This window comes from Bison bison, unplaced genomic scaffold (genome assembly GCF_000754665.1).
Source record: "Bison bison bison isolate TAMUID 2011002044 unplaced genomic scaffold, Bison_UMD1.0 scf7180017864451, whole genome shotgun sequence".
Taxonomy (NCBI): domain Eukaryota; kingdom Metazoa; phylum Chordata; class Mammalia; order Artiodactyla; family Bovidae; genus Bison; species Bison bison.
The window spans coordinates 7,932,005-7,952,672 of NW_011495013.1; the positions used below are offsets into that span (position 1 = coordinate 7,932,005).

The window sequence follows — 20,668 nt, forward strand, 5'->3', positions numbered from 1 at the left end:
ATTTTGAGCATTACTTTACTAGCATGTGAGATGAGTGCAATTGTGCGGTAGTTTGAGCATTTTTTGGCATTGCCTTTCTTTGGGATTGGAATGAAAACTGACTTTTTCCAGTCTTGTGGCCACTGCTGAGTTTTCCAAATTTGGTGGCATATTGAGTGCAGCACTTTCAGAGCATCATCTTTCAGGGTTTGAAATTGCTCCACTGGAATTCCATCACCTCCACTAGCTTTGTTCATAGTGATGCTTTCTAAGGCCCACTTGACTCCACATTCCAGGATGTCTGGCTCTAGGTGAGTGATCACACCATCGTGATTATCTTGGTCTTAAAGATCTTTTTTGTTCAGTTCTTCTGTGTATTCTTGCCACCTCTTCTTAATATCTTCTGCTTCTGTTAGGTCCATACCATTTCTGTCCTTTATCAAGCCCATTTTTGCAGAGGAGGACTTAAATATATAAATATTAACCAACCCAAAGGGAAAAACCACAATGCAATAACAGCAGGGGACTTTAACACCCCATTTACATCAATGGATAGATCATTCAGACAGAAGATCAATAAGAAGCCATCTGCCTTAAATGATACTTTATATAAGATGTACTTAACAGATATACACAGAACATTTCATCCAAAAAGCAACATAATACATGTTCTTCTTCAGTGCACATGCAACATTCTCAGTTTCTGTTTGGAGACATGAAAAAAGTTCTAGAATTAAATAGTGGTGGTTGTTGCACAACATTATTAATATACTTAATGCCACTGAATTGTACACTTTAAAATAGTTACAATGGTAACTTTTATGTTATGTGTTTTTACCACAATAAGAAAAAAGATGCCATGAAGAGAAGACAAGTCACAAAGCACAAACAAGTATTTGCAAAGCACATACAGATAGTGGGTTTGATTCAGAATATGTATTTTATGTATTCTAAAAGTACATTTTAAAAGGCAGAAAACTTAATAGAAAAAAAAAAAGGAGGAAAAAAATCGAAAGGGGCACTTCAACAGAGAGTAAACACCGACAGTAAATGAAAATAGGTAGACTTGCTCACCCTTTTTAGTAACCAAGGAAATATACGTTGGAAAAAAAAAAATGTTATCACCACTCCACACTCACCAGAATCTGGCTACCCACAGAGGCAGAGGTGAAGCTGAACAGGGAAGGAAAGTCCAAGTCTGAGCAGGTAGGGGAGGTGGGGACACTGCCGATACATGTTTAATAACTATTTTAAGACTTGAGAATCATATTTAGCCACGAAAAGGACTCTATGACCACACAATCCAACTTCTTCATTTTAGGGTTGAAACTGAGGTACTGCATGGATAACTCACCTCCTCAAGATCACACTGGCTGCTGCTGCTGCTGCTAAGTCACTTCAGTCGTGTCTGACTCTGTGTGACCCCATAGACGGCAGCCCACCAGGCTCCCCCGTCCCTGGGATTCTCCAGGCAAGAACACTGGAGTGGGCTGCCATTTCCTTCTCCAATACATGAAAGTGAAAAGTGAGAGTGAAGTTGCTCAGTCATGTCTGACTCTTCGCGACCCCATGGAATGCAGCCTCACATCAGCTAGCAGAGCCAAAACAACCTCACACCTTCTAACCACCAACCCATGTTGCACTGAGCCCCAGTATTCTGATGTGCATGAATGTCAGGGCCAAACTATGTCACTCCCCACTCGTAACCCTCCAATATCTTGGTGCTCGGGGCTGGTGCACTGGGATGACCCAGAGGGATGGGATGCGGAGGGAGGTGGGAGCGGAATTCAGGATGGGGAACACATGTACACCCATGGAGGATTCAAATCAATATATGGCAAAACCAATACAATATTGTAAAGTAAAATAAATAAATTAATTAATTTTTTTAAAAAGAAGAAGAACAAAATTCAGTCTTTTCCATGGTTGACAACAATCCATGTACAAACTTGCCCAGGTCACCAGCCACCTCCCCCACCCCCACCAACCCCCCCACCCTGCCAACTCCACTTCAGTCCCTCAGCCTCTCTGCTGTTTCTGGAGCAAAGAAGTACCCCATGTCTCCCTTGGGGCCTTACTTCCTGGATTCACCTGCTGGAACACCCTCCCCTAGGCTTCCATGTGGCTTTCAAGTATTCCTGCTTAGGATTTTAAATACTTTTATTTTTCTTAATATATTTTTAAAAATTATTTTCTTCTCATAATTGGATTAAATTTAGTAGAAAATAACCCTTTTATAGCAAGGTTGGTAATATAAAATTGTGCCCCAATGTAAGTACTTAGAAATAATATAGTATACTGGTTGGTTACAAAACAGATATATAAAAATCAAGAGCTTGATTACATATCAACAGTATCTAACTATAACACATCCTAAAAATTCACCTGTTCATAAGAGTAACTACAACCATAAAATACTCAGGAATATATTTAGTATGAGACTTTTTAAAAACAATGCTAAAACTTTAATTAAAGAAAAATAAATTGACAAATTTAAATAGATAAACTAGCTTGATCTTGAAAGAAAAATTTAAGAGCATAAACTATAAATGTGCTTCCTTTACAGTGGAGATGTCTGGGGGTATTTCACTCGCAGATTTGTAGTTATTATCAGATACTAGAACAAATAGTGTCTCACAAGTTCTGCAAAAGCAGATCCAAGTCTTGAGAGGCTTGAGGCTTACACACCTTGGGGAGAAGATTCTTATTTTCAGTGCAAAATTATAAATGCAAAAGTGCTAGGGCCCTTCTAGGGGCTTTACAAATCCAATTCTATGGAATTGAAAGGTTCTAATGCTTACTTTTCTTTACCTTCCCAGTCGATCTACCTCTAGTGTTATGAAATATAAAACTGAACAACACAACATTCATCAAACCAGCATTCATTCTATCATGTGCCAGTGGACAAAAGAGACACAGGGTAAACGCAATGAGAGCACCACCAACAGATGCTCAGAGGTGCCAAAAATGAGAACTAGCCCTATCCCAAGGTATGCATGGTTTCCCAGGTAGCAGAGTGGTAAAGAATCCGCCTGCCAATGCAGGAGATACAAGAGATGCAGGTTCAACCCCTGGGTCAGGAAGGTCCCCTGGAGGAGGAAATGACAACCCACTCCAGTATTCTCACCTGGAGAATTCCAGAGACAGAGTAGCCTGGCGGGCTACAGTCCAGGGGGTCACAAAAAGTCAGACATGACTGAACACACACACACACACACACACACACACACACACGCACACATGCACACACACACGGTATGCATCTCCCCTAGTGATCAGACTCCACAAATGCAACTAGACTACAAGGAGCAAAGATCAATGAAATCACCTGTGATTAGTGACTTATTAGGAAAATGAAATGGTTACGCTTAATGCAAAAAAAAAAATGTCTGTATCTGGGAAAAGCCAGATGCAAGACAAAAACTCTGAAACGCATTATACTAAAAAGACAGAAGTGGGTAGACAATGCAATTTACTTGTAACAACAACAATCACTGACACTTAGAATGGCACCTACTAGATGCCAGGAACTGTCCTAACTACTTCATATGCAGGGGAATCCATTTACTCCTGACAAAAACCTGTAAGGAAGTACTATTATTTGCCCCAGTTTAAAGATGAGGAAAATGAGACACAGAAAGATTAAGAAATTTGACTGAGGTCACACAGTTAATAAGTAACAAATTGAGAATTTGAACCCACACCATCTGGCTCCAGAGTCCATGATCTACTCTCTAACTCACAGAAAAGCAATTAATTCAAAGATGGACCTCAGACCACAACAGAAGTTCCCTACAGTGAAGAAGGAATAGAAAACCGCTGATAAGCTTGTTCTAGAACCTCTAGAAATATACTCTCTCATCCAGTAGATATTGGTCTTGTTTCCTACATATATTTTAGTCGTAATACCTATCTTAGAAAGTGATTAAGTGTGATATCTGAAAGTAAAAGAATCGCTTTGTTTAAAAACAAATTTTAAATTCCATATTTGACCTTTAGCTTCAAGCTGCTAAATTTTCCAAGAAAATTCAAGTCTCTACCCTTTTTTTGATGTTGTACAATAATCAGTGCTTCCTTGATGGCTCAGACTGTAAAGAATCTGCTTGCAATTCAGGATTGAACCTGGGTTCAATCCCTGGGTTGGGAAGATCCCCTGAAGAAGGGAATGGCTACCCGCTCCAGTATTCCTGCCTGGAAATTCCATGGACAGAGGGGCCTGGCAGGCTACAGTTCATGGAGTCACAAAGAGTTGGAGACGAGTGAGCAACTAACACTTAGCCAGGACTGAGTTAGCCTAAAAATCAGCCTACTTAACTATTTAGAAAAAATATTTAACTACTTATCTACTACTTTAAAAAGCACTTAATGTCTTACTGCAATAGATTTTATGGGTTCTCTTCAGCTGTGATAATGTTCTCTACTTGTTGGGATAGAATATGAATATGAATAAATTCATCTTTAGTTGAGTTACCTGTGAGTTTTCTTTGTGAAGAAACATTTGACCATTCATACTTTGAAATGAGGGCTTCCTGGGTAGCTCAGCTGGTAAAGAATCCGCCTACAATGCAGGAGACCCAGTTCAATTCCTGGGTCAGGAAATTCCCCTGGAGAAGGGATAGGCTACCCACTCCAGTATTCTTAGGCTTGCCTGGTGGCTCAGATGGTAAAGAATCTGCCTGCAATGTGGGAGACCTGGGTTCGATCCCTGGGTTGGGAAGATCCCCTGGAGAAGGTTATGGCAATCCACTCCAGTATTCTTGACTGGAGAATCCCTATAGACAGAGGAGCCTGGTGGGCTACAGTCCATGGGGTCACAAACAGTCAGACACGACTGAACAACTAAGCACAGCACAAGCACTTTGAAATGAACTATTTAAAGTTAAATAAAATGAATTATTTAACCAAACCCATTTTAAAGTTCTGAAGAGTTACAACTTCAGTTTAGCCCTTTCCATTTCTTTCATCTAAGCATTCACAGGAATGTGCTCTTTCTGTGGGTCCCTTTTCTGTACAACTATAATTCACTGAAATGCATAGGGTTCCCAGCATCTCACAGGGGTACAATGAGGAAAAAAGCAAACACAATTCAACATCTGCTAAAAGAACACCCTTTCAAGATCTTATATATAAAGCTACAGAAGGAAAGGAGGAAGGAAATGTATGTTTAGAGGCGGTCAGTGAAAACACTATTTAAGGAAGTCCCCCTTCATGGGAAGGAACATAATGTGGTTTAACAGCATGCTAGCCAGAAAGATAAGGCATCTTGGTTCACCTAGTCAAATGGGATCTCACTTCAGAGAAGGTACAGGACTTAGTTGTTCCTCCTTCAGTGTCTTCACTTGTGAAGTAAACGGTGGAGAAATGGTTATCTACACATATACTTTATGGAGATGCTATGGAGAACAGAATATTGCAAGTGTGTATGTAAAACCCCTCTACATTTGTGAAATCTAGGCTACGTAAAGTCTAAGAACAGAGGGAAACCCAAGGGCGAGGGAAGTTCAGAGTTTCAGGTAATCCAGAAAAGTATGGGCGAGTGCAAATAACTGTGGCATACAAGGACAAGAACTCCAGGTGGCAAGAAGTCCCCTTTGAAACAGACTGGATGCAGGATAGGAAAGTCTACCATTATGAACCCAGAAAGGCAGAACTATAACTTAATCAGATTGTAAGCTTAACAAAACCAGGATCATCCATTTTTCGGTTTCCCCATCCCTATCTTATTGTGTGTGTGTGTGTGTGTGTGTGGTCAGTCATTTCTGACTTTTGCAACTCATGGACTATAGCCTGCCAGGTTCCTCTGCCCATGGAATTCTCCAGGCAAGAATACTGAAATGGGCTGGCATTTCCTTCTCCAGAGTATCTTCCCGACTCAGGGATCAAACCCGGGTCTCCTGCACTACAGGCAGATTCTTCACCATCTGAGCTACTGGGAAGTCCGTGCTTCCTCTACTCATTTAATTTGGCCTCTTTTCTAATTGTCCTTCAGGACAAGTGATATCATTTCTACCCTCATCAACAAACACTTAATAGAAACTACTAATTACAGAACTAGCTTCTAAGATTTCTAAGGATCCCCAGACCAGCAGCTCATGACGCAGAGAACAAAACTCATCTTACAAAAACCATGATGTCAAATACAGTTCTTTAAAAAAAAAGAAAAGCTGCAACAAGTGACATACACTTCTGGTTAAAACAAGTTTCTTTTAAGACAGGCAGGTGGGAAAGGGGGGTACAGAGAAACACTGTTTCCACTATACTGCCATTTCCCAGACATTCTGGGAATTGGTCTTTTCATAATTGCCTTCAGTGCCTACAGCACAGTTTTCTGAATATATTCAGCGCTAAAATAACTATACAAAACTTTGATGTAAATTTTATTTTTTGATAACACTAAAAATTGCTGAAAGCTATGAATAAATTAGGTAATACCATTTCTGAACAGAAATGCTAATTTTTTCTTACAGGCTTTGTCTTTCTCATCATGATACAAATAATTAGTGAATAAATCACAACTATTATAGCCAGATCCAGAAGTGTTTTTGAGACCTAGAATTCTTTTATTATTTCTACTTTTAAGTAGCATGAGGACCAAACCTTTGATTAAACTCCCACTTCATTTACTAGAAATTACTCATACTGTACTATTCTCCATAAAATGCTTTATATGACTAGTAATTGTTTAACACAGAAAAAGAAAAAGTTAAAATTGAGGAGGGGGCGAGAGAAAGGGAAACAGGAAAAAGTGATTTCTCATCATCCCAGGGTACCAGGCTAAAATAATTTATTTCATGGGAAGGTGATCTTCAGCTCCTAATGATGACCATGAGAATGTGAGCAGGGGAATAACTTATAATGATTTTTAAATCTGATTTCACTCATGTGGACTCTCATATACAGTCACTGAGTATTCATGATATAGTTGGCATTTTACAACAAAGAACAGTATTTCCTGTATACCGTTCTCTTCCTTGCACCATGAACATTTACAATTTGTATGTCTTGACCTACTAAACACAATGCATGATCAGGGATTAGATGCTGGACTTGGGAGGGGAGGTTTTGAAACAGCTATGAAAACATCAGTGGAATGATGAATGAAATTTGACCATGGCTGCTGCTGCTGCTGCTGCTGCTGCTGCGTCGAGTCAGTTGTGTCCGACTCTGTGCAACACGGCAGCCCACCAGGCTCCTCTGTCCCTGGGATTCTCCAGGCAAGAGTACTGGAGTGGGTTGCCATTGCCTTCTACTATTTGACCATGGACTCTGGACCAAATAATAGTATTGTATCAGTGTTACATGTCTTGACTTTGACCATTGTACTGTTGTTCTAAAAGAGAATATCCTCATTTTTAGGCAATATACAACAACCCATTTAGTGGCAAAAAGGGATTATCTACATGGGCCTTTGCTGTGATCCAGTTAAGACTCTACACTTCCACTGCAGAGGGCACAGGTTCTATTCCTGATGCGGCCACAAAAAAAAAAAGAAGTAAAGAAGGGGACTGTCTACAACGTATTCTCCAGTGGTTCAGAAAACATGCATAGGAAGAGAAAGAGACCAAGTAACAGACCAACAGAATGACAGAGCAAATGGGGCAACCAGAGGCAATTTGTGAATCTAAGTAAAGTTTATCTGAGAATTCCTTGTACTAGTCCTGCAACTCTTCTATCAGTTTGAAACTATAGCAAAATAAAAGGTTATAAAAATACTTTAGGAGAGTGGATAGAACAAATGGTGTTATCCCCCTCTTCAGTCTTAAATACGTTTCTGCTTCCTAGAGGAAAAAAAAGAAAGTGAATACTGTTCGATGGAAATAGATAAATTGGCAAATAAAGAGGGTAAATCAGACCCCTAGGACTTCAGATCTACATCTTGGCTGTTTTAAGTGATGAAGAAGGTCAGATCCAGGAGAGTAGAATAAGAACACAAATACGAATCAAGAGTGGGAGAAGAAGAGACAGAGAGGAAATTAAGACACAAGACAGGAAGCTGATACAACCTTATTTCAGAAACATGGAAACTCAACTACCAGTGAGAAAATGAGTTTTCATGGGATCACAGAGTTGAGACTTTTCAGAGCCAGAAAAATCCCCTAGTACACTAGCCACTTTACTGTTTATGGAGTATTTAGAGCTGTCTCACTTTTTATAAGCTGGAGAATTGTCTGGAAACCTCTAAAGCCTGATGCCAATGCTCCCAATTGTCCTGAAGTAAAAGAAACTATATCTTCTACCCCATACTCACCCCCCAGAATCCTAGAAAGTGCTAGAAGACACAAATCTTCAGGTAGCAATAAGAAGGATCCTATAAACTTATACTTTCCCCTAGGAGTCCACCTAGTCAAGGCATACAACTAAGGGAGAAATAACCAATAATCTCAGAAGCTTACAAGCTCTTATGCCTGCATCACTAGAGTCTCCAGGTTCCCAGGGTCAGTCAAGCAAACAACAATATGACCCAGAAGACCTTATAGAAATACGAGAGATGGCCCAGGATATTCAAGAGACTCGTGCCATCATCTTGTAACTTCCTCCACCATAAAGACAGTTAAACTGGCTAAAAGGTTAAATTTTCAATCATCTCATCACATAGAATGTTTGATTTAAGTACAAAGTAATAAAATGATAAGGGAGGCATTACAGAAAGAGCACTGAACTTACAGTTAGAATACCAAGGCTCTAATCCTGACTCTTATTCTTACTAGCATCATGATAACCTTTTTGGTTGTCCATGATATTTTTGGGCTCCAAAGTCACTGCAGATGGTGATTGCAGCCATGAAATTAAAAGACGCTTACTCCTTGGGAGAAAAGTTATGACCAACCTAGACAGCATATTCAAAAGCAGAGACATTACTTTGCCAACAAAGGTCCGTCTAGTCAAGGCTATGGTTTTTCCAGTGGTCATGTATGGATGTGAGAGTTGGACTGTGAAGAAAGCAGAGTGCTGAAGAATTGATGCTTTTGAACTGTGGTGTTGGAAAAGACTCTTGAGAGTCCTCTTGGACTGCAAGGAGATCCAACCAGTCCATTCTGAAGGAGATCAGCCCTGGGATTTCTTTGGAAGGAATGATGCTAAAGCTGAAACTCCAGTACTTTGGCCACCTGATGTGAAGAGTTGACTCATTGGAAAAGACTCTGATGCTGGGAGGGATTGGGGGCAGGAGGAGAAGGGGACGACAGAGGATGAGGTGGCTGGATGGCATCACTGACTCGATGGACATGAGTCTGAGTGAGCTCCGGGAGTTGGTGATGGACAGGGAGGCCTGGCGTGCTGCGATTCATGGGGTCGCAAAGAGTCGGACACGACTGAGCAACTGAACTGAACTGAACTGCTGTCTGCATAGGATAAACCTGCGTAGGAAGTCCTGCCTTCTTTGAAGGGTTGAGGTCTCCCCAAATCTCCTTTGAACCAACCAGCCATCCTACTGGGTACTGAGGACTCAACTCTCCACTCAACTCCCGAAAATTCGAAAATAGGAAAGCTTTGAACCCTGCCCTCAAAGAGCTTGAAGTCCAATGGGGGAACAGACACATAAACAAAGTCAAGCAACCAAGATGTCTCAATAAAAATATGGGACAGGGCACAGAGGGCTGATGGGGGCTGGTGAGTCCACCACTGGTGTGAGGATTACAGAAAAGGCTTCAGAGAAGGTAAGGACTGAACTCAGTCAGAAAAGATGAGCAAGTGTTGACTAGGCCTCTCACTATATTTTTGATGGATAAAATGTGGATAGATAGACTGATCCTGGCAGGCATGTGGAAGAATATATCACTCCAAGCTGATTGAACAATACTAATAAAGGTACAGTATGAAAGAGTACAGGTAGAAGACACAGCTGGAGATGGAGGAAAGACAGAGGGAAGACAAGGAAAAATGGCATCAAGTACCTTGTATTCCAATCTAAGGAGTTTTAACTTGATCCTAGAGTAGATGCAAAGCTATAGGTTTTAAGTATCCTTCTGAAGTCTGTATAGTTGAAAGATGAAGATTCAAAAGTAGAATCAACTAGGGCAGTGATCCACCAAAAGAATGAAAGTGGGAGCTGGAATAAGACTCTGATGAAAGAAAGGAGAATTCATGAGACTTGGTAACAGACTGGATGTGTGTTGGGTTGAGCAGTCATGGCAAAGGAGTTAAGGGTGTAAAGAGACAATATATATGAAAGTAATTTCTAAACTACAAAAACAATTGAAAAACATTGTTTTATAAAGTCTAGGTAAATAGTGACAGAATCAGACAGAAACCTTAGTTTTGTCTGATGTTAATTTTCTTCTACCACAAACAAACGGTTTTAAAAAATCATAACTGAAAGTAAGAAAAATTTCCTCAAAACTTTTAAAATAAAAGTTTATCTGTACTATAAAGAGATTTAATAGATTTTTTTCCTTAATTTTCCCTGGAGTATCAAGGTTGTTTCAAAGATAGGCTTTGAATAAATAGCCCTGTAATTCATCGGTATTTGATTGACCTAGTGTAAGTTTTTATACATACAAGTCTCATGTTGCTCATTTTTTGAAATGGGAGTCCTAATAAGATGTAATACACTATTCTTTTGAGGAATAAAGAAAATAATGCATGTACTTAGCACAGTAGAACAGTACCTGGCCATATCTGGTACTCAATAATTTGTGCCATAACTACTACAGATGTGTGGGAAGGAGCTAACCTAACAGGCCTGTGAGGCTGAAAAAGGTCTGCTTACAAGGCTGGTCCTTGGCTGGTATCTGGGAACTTGGACTTTGGGAGAGGGAGAGCTCTAACATTCCTAGTGCTGATAAGAATAGCTCACTGGGTCTAAATTGTACAATCTGGTTTACACTGAACACCTGCTTTCTTTCTGGAGTCTGGAGTTTTGGTACATGCTTTGACAGAGGGTGTCTATGTGACCAGCCCAGTGAAAACCTTCAGCACTGAGTCTCCACTGAGATTCCCAGTGAGAAAACATTTCACAACTGTCACAACGGGAGCTGAAGGAATTATACACCCGCTTTGTGACTCTACCGAGAGAGAACTCCTGCAAGCTTGTGCTTGGTTTCTCCAGACCTGCCCCATGCACCTTTTGCCTTGCTCATTTTGCTTTGTCTCCCTTTCACTGAAATAAATCATAGCAGTGACCTCAACTCTATACTGAGTCCCATGCAATCTACTGAATCCCTGAACCTAGGGATGGCCTTAGGGATCCCCAGCACAACTAGTCTCCCTGTTCCTCAACCTCATAAACTACTGGCCAGTTTTCAAACCAGAGGAGTATTACAGACAACAAACCAACCAGATTGATAATTTTAAAGTCGAATGATAAAACTTCCTGATTTCTCAAGTAACAGTAGTTGCAGATTTATATACAACTTGAAATTTCTGTATTCAAACATCTCATCATATAGAAATCTCACCATTCTTTGTTTTTTATTATTTAATAGGTCATTTTTCTGATTAAACTCCAGTCCTATTCTTCCCTAGATTCCATCTCAAAACCAAGTGGAGGCTCCAGCAGAATATGAGGTGCTCTGATCTATGTGATTAGTTCCCTAATCAGAAAGCAAGATCACAGTGTCCTCTGTTCTGTGTTATTACAAGAAGAGCAAACAATATAAATTGTCAGTAAGATCATTTATCAGTTCACTAGAAGATGCAGAAATATGAGCTAGTTGAGAACGAATAAGAAGGACAAACCAAAAAATGAACCACAACAGAAACTAAAACACAAGTTTTCCAACATCAGACTTGGAAGAAACAGCTTGACTGAATTTCCCAATGAATTTCCCAGAATTCCTTGGCACACTTCGAAAAGTACAATAAACTGTACTTAGGGTACAAGAAAATTTTCAGTAAAGTCCTGCTGCCATCGTATCAAAGGAGCTGGGATATAGAAAACCTGGAGAAGACTGATGTCTGACTCACACTGTGATTAACTGAGACTTTTAATAAAGGATAAGTGTCACTTAATAGCTATAAAGAAACCACGTAGCTACTAGATCAGTCAGTAGCCTACCCACTGTTTCTCTTCTAAAACAGAATATGAACAACTAAAATAAATATATCTGGGGCTATCCACTTAAAAGAGTTTTATATTTTTAACAAAATAATGTTTTTAAAATACCTGTTGATTTCCATGGGTTACCCACATTACAGCCCTTCTTAGATCACAGCTTCTAGGGTAAGGGAGATGGTAACAAGAACACTGATCCACGGAAAACAGAAAACTGGGCACATTAACCCAACAGGGAAGAAATACTACAATGCATGCTACTGGGCTTACCTAGAAGCCAGGTTCAGAGCTGTCATGAAGGAATTAAGCCCAGTATTATCAAAACTTTTACTTTCTGAAGAATTCAGATTCTTATCTTAACATGCCAAACTTTTTAATATAGGTAAACATTTGTTTTTAATTGTGGGAGGAAAGCAAATCTGCAATCGTATTTTCAACTGAAGGTCATAAGTGTCCCAATGAACATCAGTTCCTGAGAAAAGAATCCAGGAGGGATAAAAATGCCCAGCTCCTGGGATGAGTAAGGGCTCAGGCAGAACTAGCTAATGCGACTAGGCTCCCTGGGCCAGTCATCAGTAGCCAGAAAGGAGATGAATTCTTTTTTTTTTTTTCCCATTAAAGTATAGTTGATTTACAATATCATGTAAGTTTCATGTATACAGCATAGTGGTTCAGGTTTTTTGCAAATTATATTCCATTATAAATTATAAAATATCGAGTATAATCCCCTGTGTGTGGGTGTGTGTGCTCAGTTGTGTCCGATTCTTTGTGACCCCATGGACTAGCCCATCAGGCTCCTCTGTCCATGGGATTTTCCAGGCAAGGTAATTCCCTGTGCTATACAGTAAATCGATGATAAGTGTCAGAGGCTGGGCTTTTTTTACATGTTGTGACAACTTCCTCATTCTGTCCTTTCTGGTTCTCATGGTGGCTGAAGCTGCTTCCAGGAAAGACAGCGGGTCAGGTTGTCAAACAAGAGGGTTTCCACTGTTCTCTTTATTCTCCCTAAGCTAAAGCAATGAGGGCCTTTTTAACTTTGTATCATCTTTGTATTATCATTTATCATCTTCAAAGTGACTTAACAATTACAAAGAATTTCAACTGTAACAGTCCATATCTCTAAACAGGTAAAGTAGGTTTCCAAGGCTTTCTTGGTTAGTAAAGGACCACACTTTCCCATGTTTACTGTAATATTTCTATTCTTTTCTTATTATACTATTCAAATTATAACAGATCATTATCATACAGCAAAAATATATTAATGTTTCCCTTAAAATTTATTTTAGATTTTAAAATAATTCATATTTCTAGTCTTACCTGAAACTCTTTTGGAATCCTGAATTTTTCAGATTTAATAAATGTATTATACCTCATATACCACACATAACACTCCCAGCAAGAACTAGGACAGCCCCACGCAATTAAACACATGATTATACCACATATTACCCATATTATTACCACATATACCCATATCCACTAAGATAAAAACTAAAAATAGCTTCATCTAAGGTCAGGTTTTACAACTGAGTTTTTGAAGTTTGGGTTTTCAGCACTATGGGGATTTAGGAAGGTGGATAAAAGACTGAATTATATGAACCTGCAGAATTCCACAGGTCACAATGACAAGCCACAACAGAAATTAACAGAATTGAGGGCCACCAGTGAAAAGCAATGTCATTCTGTCTGTACTGGGGGAACCAAAACACAGAGAAATCAGTGGGAGAAGTTAGTGGAAGTAAAACAAAAACAAAAAGAAGCAAATCCATTTCTGAGGATGGTACTCCAGAAAAAAAGTAGAGTAAAATAAAACAAAACATCAAGATCACCAACAATCTACTAGTAAACAACTAGACCACGGCATGTGGTAAACAAGGGTGACCCAGTCTCTCCAGCCATCCCCTGGGACCCGAGAAAATGTCTAAAAGGGAGAACACGGCTGGACCCGCAGTACTGGATGATGAGTCCCCAAAACAGCAGGAAGAAAAAGGTGGGTCAGAGGCTACTCTACACTCACACACCTCATCGAGTGGTAGAACCAGAGGACAAACCAACTTAAGAGCCAGGAGCTGGATGACAACATGAACCGCATGCCAGCTGCTCACCAACCAGGTTCTCAGTGAGCCACTGTCCCCTGCTCCCATCAAAGGAACTTTGTACTAGCTGCTTAGCACCAAAAAAGTTGAACAGTTTTGCTGTCAGTCAACTTCATCAAATCACTAACCAGTTTTAAGTGACTTCCACTGAGTAGTGGAGAAATATTCATATAGAGTGATGGACATAGACACAGTTTGTATGTGCTAATAAAGAAGACTTTGATACATAATATGAGTTTATGGGAAACAGTCATTTACAAAACATACCTAATGAATTCCTCAAGGATCTAAAACTGATGTAGGAATTTATTTCCTCTAACAGATTAATTCAGTAGGCCAACATAAAATGTATATCCACGTATACTAAACCCATAATTAACAGACGTGTGAAAATGTCCATCCATATTCTAAACTTTATCTTTCAAATCATTAGCTTAACTTCATTAGCTAACAAATCATTAGCTTAACTTCATTAACCTAAAGCTTATTGCATAAGATTTGGAGGGTGTGAGGAATGTCAGTGTCAAAAGGTAGTATCAACATAGAAAGCAGCAAAGTAAATTTTGATTGTCTCCTACCTCTGGGCGACCCTCGTAGTAGGTCAACATGGACTTTGTGAGCACAAAAAGTCTCTCTTTGTAGTTTAAGGGCGACGTCTTCTTTTTCTGCTGTGACCTCTTAATAAGAATCTCTTCCAGAATAGTGTTAAAATTCATCTCGGTCTTCTGATCACTCTTTCTCCTGCCATTGAAGATCCCAGTGTTCTAAAGTAAGAAAATTAACAGTTGAAATAAAATGCAACATGTTAATTATCCAAGGACGCCAGTCATTCCAAATTACAAAAACAGATTTTACTCTGACAGCTGGAGCTGAGGAATGTTACTCTACGCACCCGGACAGAAAGTGCCTGGACAGGGCATGAAAGCTCAACCTCCTCTTCTTCCCTGCTGCTGCTGCTGCTAAGTCACTTCAGTCGTGTCCGACTCCGTGTGACCCCATAGACGGCAGCCCACCAGGCTCCCCCGTCCCTGGGATTCTCCAGGCAAGAACACTGGAGTGGGTTGCCATTTCCTTCTCCAATGCATGAAAGTGAAAAGTGAAAATGAAGTTGCTCAGCTGTGTCCAACTCTTCATGACCCCATGGACTGCAGCCTACTAGGCTCCTCCATCCATGGGATTTTCCAGGCAAGAGCACTGGAGTGGGTTGCCATTGCCTTCTCCCTAGCCCCATCCTTTTCCTCCAAGTCCCAGGATTTGATAAGAAAACCTAATCCAAACCGCCATGATGATCCACTCCTTTGTCCCTCCCTGCCAATCCCTTGGTTTGCTGGCACACTCTACTGCTATTTGATTGCAGAGAAACAAATATTTCAGAGGGAAAAGTACATTTCATTACCTGCATGGCTAGTTTAGGCTGGTATTTAAATTGCCTCAGGATCTTGGTACACAAATAGACAAGCACATAGGCATGGCAGACTTGAACAAAATGAATTACCACAGTGGTGTATGGCATCAATCTCCAGTTGTAACAAGGATGTAATCTTGATAAGCAACCTCACCACCAGAACTACAAGGATGCTCTCTGATACCTACACTACCATTCCCCACATTCTCTTCCCTGTGGCTCCTGTCTCAATCACAAGAGAAAACGATTCCCACCCAGTTACAGCTTATGCTACTCAGCTACCCTACCCTACATGGCTGCCCCTCAAGGCAGAGCTCCTCTGTATGAGGTCCTCAGTCCTGTATTTGGAGCCCCCACATCTAGACTATCCATGCCCAGGCTAATACGCCTTCCAAAATCCAACAAAATTTCACTTTCTGAAAACCAAAGACACTCAGTAAAGGCCTGGACATTTTTATCTGAGACAAGTTGAAAGGACAACAGCCCTTTCTTCCCTTCCTTCCACCATACCCTAACAAGAAGTTGCTGCTGCTGCTGCTGCTAAGTCACTTCAGTCGTGTCCGACTCCGTGCGACCCCAGAGATGGCAGCCCACCAGGCTCCCCCGTCCCTGGGATTCTCCAGGCAAGAACACTGGAGTGGGTTGCCATTGCCTTCTCCAATGCATGAAAGTGAAAAGTGAAAGTGAAGTCGCTCAGTCGTGTCAGACTCTTCGAGACCACATGGACTGCAGCCCACCAGGCTCCTCCATCCATGGGACTTTCCAGGCAGGAGTACTGGAGTAGGGTGCCATTGGAAGTTACTGTGTATAAAATCAGAGAGGCAGGGACTTCCCAGGTGGTCCAGTGGCTAAGACTCTGGGCTCACAATACTGGGAGCCTGGGTTCGATCCCTGGCCAAGGAACTAGATTCCACATGCAGCAACTAAAGATCCTGTATGCCACAACTAAGACCTGACACAATTAATAAAATATTTTTTTAAAAATCAGAGAGGCAACAGGAGTCACGTGAAGAGAATAAGTGGTTATCAGAAAGCACAACTGGGAACTTGCCACTGAGTTTGGCAGTGAGAAATTTACAAACTTTTTGGCCAACCCAATACCAACCTCAGCCAACATGATACCACCCAAGCTGACACCCTGGCAACTCCCTTGCAACTCCCTACTACTGATCTTTCATTATCCAATCAGGCCCTCTGTTTTCTGTAAAGTTACTTTACAACAGCTTAACCTCTGAACATCAGTTTCTTTCATTCATAAAACATGGAGCTAAATATCACAAGGTTACTGTGAGGTTTAATGAGATGTGAGAGAGAACTTACTTATTATGAAACACCGTACAAATGTTTATTATTGTTATTTTTTAATTCCAATGTTCTTTTTTTAGCTTAAAGAATTATCATCTGGACCATGAAAATAGCTTTCCAACTGGTCTTCCTTTCACCCCAGCTCCTGCCTCATTTTATTCAAACTACATGCCCTTTATTTTCATTGGCTCAGCCTTCAAAGACACCACTGTCATCATGCCATTATTCCCACTGGCTCAGCCTCCGAAGACATCACTGTCATCACACCACATTCATTCACTGGAAATCCTCCATGCCTCCCCAAAGTCCTCTTCATCACCTGAAGGATAAAGTAAAAATTCTTTAGCCAAAACACTAGACATGGCCCACAATTTAGCTGCAACCTAACATCCAACCCTTACTTTTACTGCTCTCCAAACATTCCACTGGAGAAGGCAATGGCACCCCACTCCAGCACTCTTGCCTGGAAAATCCCATGGGCGGAGGAGCCTGGTCAGACACGACTGAGCGACTTCACTTTCACTTTTCACTTTCGTGCATTGGAGAAGGAAATGGCAACCCACTCCAGTGTTCTTGCCTGGAGAATCCCAGGGACAGGGGAGCCTGATGGACTGCTGTCTATGGGGTCGCACAGAGTTGGACACGACTGAAGCGACTTAGCAGCAGCAGCAGCCAACACTCCACATCCCAGTCAAAATAGTCAGCATTCATTCCCTGGCCTAGAGAACCCCCTCTCTCCACCTATGAAAACTACTAGCTCAAAACTCACCTCCCTGATGAAGCCTTTCCTGATGGTCTCAATTAGTTAAAAACTACCTGGTTCCTGGGCCCATGATCTCTGTATCACCCACCACAGAACTCATTGTTGCCTTCCATGGTTTAGAGCAATTGGTGTTGCTCTAAATTGATATTCTAACTCTCACCTAGATTTTAAGCTCCTGGAGGAATAATTCTCAACTTTAAGTGCACATCAGAATCACACAGGGAAGTTTTTTTCAGAATTCAGACATCCTGAACCCACAACCAGGTATTCTGAATTGGTCTGGGGTGGGGTCCAGGGCATCATGATTTAATGTGAAGGTAGATTTGAGAGCCACTATCTTAAATGAAGAGAAACTGGTCTCTGACACAAACTCTTTATACCACTCTTAGTGCCTCTCAATAAGAGGTGGATAACAGGTCTAATTGACCCATTATCCTAAGCTGAGAAGTCAGAGAAAAAAGCTCTTGTTCTTTTGCATCTAAGTTGGTCCTCCTTAGTTTAAACTATAAATTTGGTACTGACCCAGCAAGCCCACTACACAGCAAATACCCTGAGAAAACAATAATCAAAAAAGACACTTGTACCCCAATGTGCATAGCAGCACTATTTAAAACAGCCAGAACATGGAAGCAACCTACATGCTTATCAACAGATGAATAGATAAAGAAGATGTGGCACATATATACAATGTGATATTAGACATAAAAAAGAACAAATCTGAGTCAGGTCTAGTGAGGTGAATGAACCTAGAACCTGTTATACAGAATGAAGTAGGTCAGAAAGATAAAAATAAATACAGTATATTAATGCATAAATATGGAATCTCAAAAATGGTACTGACAAGCCTATTTGCAGGGGAGGAATGGAGACACAGATGTAGAAAATCAACTTGTATACACAGCACGGGAGGGAGAGAGTGCGCCAAATGGAAAAAGTAGCACCAACATACATACACTATCAGATGTAAGATGGGTAGCTGCTGAGAGGTTCCTAAGTAGCACAAGAAGCCCAGTCTAGTGCTCTGTGAGGACCTGGGGGGATGCTATGGAGGGAGAGGATGGAGGTGAGGGAGAGGATGGAGGTGAGGGAGAGGATGGAGGTTAGGGAGGGAGCGGATGTATGTATAATTACGGCTGACTTGCACTGTTGTATGGCAGAAACCAACACAACATTGTAAAAATTTTAAACTACATACTTAAATAAATGAAAAAAATAGTTCATTGTTGTTGTAATAATCTGTTGGTCAATGGGAAATCCTGGCCAAAGAATACTATGAAACTTCATATAAACAAAGGAAAGTTCTCCTCACGTAGATTTTCAGTTAAAGATGGAGGGCTGAATGTACACATTAGCCCAGGCTCCGTCCTAAAATCCTAGTGTTAAGAGAAGACATTGCATGCATAACACAAGGTCAGGATACAGCCAAAATAAAGTACACAGACCAAAAGAGAGGACCCTGGGGGAAAAACAGATATGAAAAGCACAGTAGAAGAGTCAGAATTTAAAACTGAGGAAATATTCCCAAAATATGAAACAAAAAAAAACAAAAAATAAAAATAAAAACTGGAGAGGAAATATAATTTTCTGGATCCATCCAGAAAATTTAGCATTTGAAAAATAGGAGTTCCAAGATGAGAAAGCAGTGAGAAACCAACCAAAAAAGAAATTTAGGAAAATTTCCCCAAATTAAAGATTACTTCTCAATTGAAACAGAACCAAATCAGCAGAGCTCATAAAATTTCAAAATCACAGGGACAAGCAGAAGATTCAGCAAGCTTAAAAATAGGTTTCACAGAAAGGATCAAAATTCATAATAGCAATCATCAAGGACAATAACAGAAGCTAGAAAATAATGGAGAATTTTTTTGAAGAAAATTTCTTTTTTTTTTTTTTCCCGCGCCCGGGAGGCGTCTGCGCCTGCGCCACGAACTGCGCCTGCGCAGTACCGCCTCCAGGCGCCCCACCCCCAGAAAATTTATTTCTAACCTGAGTCTATAGCTGTTCCCTGGTGGCTCAGAGGATACAGCATCTGCCTGCCATGCGGGAGAGCCGGGTTCGATCCCTGGGTTGGGAAGATCCCCTGCAGAAGGAAATGGCAACCAACTCCAGTATTCTTGCCTGGGAAATCCCATGGACAGAGGAGCCTGGCGGGCTACAGTCTACAGGGTCGCAAAGAGTTGGACACAACTGAGCGAGTTCACTTCACTAAGAGTCTATCCTCAACCAAACTATCAATACAATGACAAGAGAATAAAAACATTTTTCAAATATTCAAGGTTTTAAAATTTTTACCTCATATTCACCCTCTTCAAATAGCTACCTGAGGACAATACTCCATTAAAATAAAAAAACTATATCACAAAACACACGGAACCCAGGAAACAAGGGTTTCAAAACAAAAGAGGTAAAAACAGTCTCCCAGACAATGGTGAAGGGAAATCTGAAGCTGACATTGGGCAGCAGACCGAAAATCACCAGGCCAAATTAGACCAAGGGCAGGTCAGGAAGCAACAGTTAGAACTGGACATGGAACAACAGACTGGTTCCAAATAGGAAAAGGAGTACATCAGGGCTGTATATTGTCACCCTGCTTATTTAACTTATATGCAGAGTACATCATAAGAAACACTGGGCTGGAAGAAGCACAAGCTGGAATCAAGATTGCCGGGAGAAATATCAATAACCTCAGATATGCAGATGATACCACCCTTATGACAGAAGATGAAGAAGAACTAAAGAGCCTCTTGATGAAAGTGAAAGAGGAGACTGAAAAAGTTGGCTTAAAGCTCAACATTCAGAAAACGAAAATCATGGCATCTGGTCCCATCACTTCATGGGAAATAGATGGGGAAACAGTGGAAACAGTGTCAGACTTTATTTTTTGGGGCTCCAAAATCACTGCAGATGGTGATTGCAGCCATGAAATTAAAAGACACTTATTCCTTGGAAGGAAAGTTATGACCAAACTAGATAGCATATTCAAAAGCAGAGACATTACTTGGCCAACAAAGGTCCATCTAGTCGAGGCCATCGTTTTTTCCAGTGGTCATGTATGGATGTGAGAGTTGGACTGTGAAGAAAGCTGAGCACCGAAGAATTGATGCTTTTGAACTGTGGTGTTGGAGAAG

The 20,668-nt window shown here is 40.7% G+C and overlaps 1 protein-coding gene across 4 annotated transcripts in view; it reads right to left on the minus strand.

Annotated features, from left to right (window-relative positions):
* The window catches only part of TEC (tec protein tyrosine kinase), a 170,350-nt gene that overhangs the window by 99,483 nt on the left and 50,199 nt on the right, over nt 1–20,668 (minus strand). For 3 of the 4 annotated variants that reach the window (XM_010858892.1, XM_010858890.1, XM_010858891.1), the window contains exon 2: nt 14,646–14,831. In XM_010858892.1, the coding sequence (XP_010857194.1) occupies nt 14,646–14,783 (138 nt within the window). In that variant the 5' untranslated portion in view covers nt 14,784–14,831. Of the gene's footprint in view, nt 1–14,645; nt 14,832–19,526; nt 19,548–20,668 lie in introns of those variants that run through there. The other variant, XM_010858893.1, reaches the window with a different exon arrangement.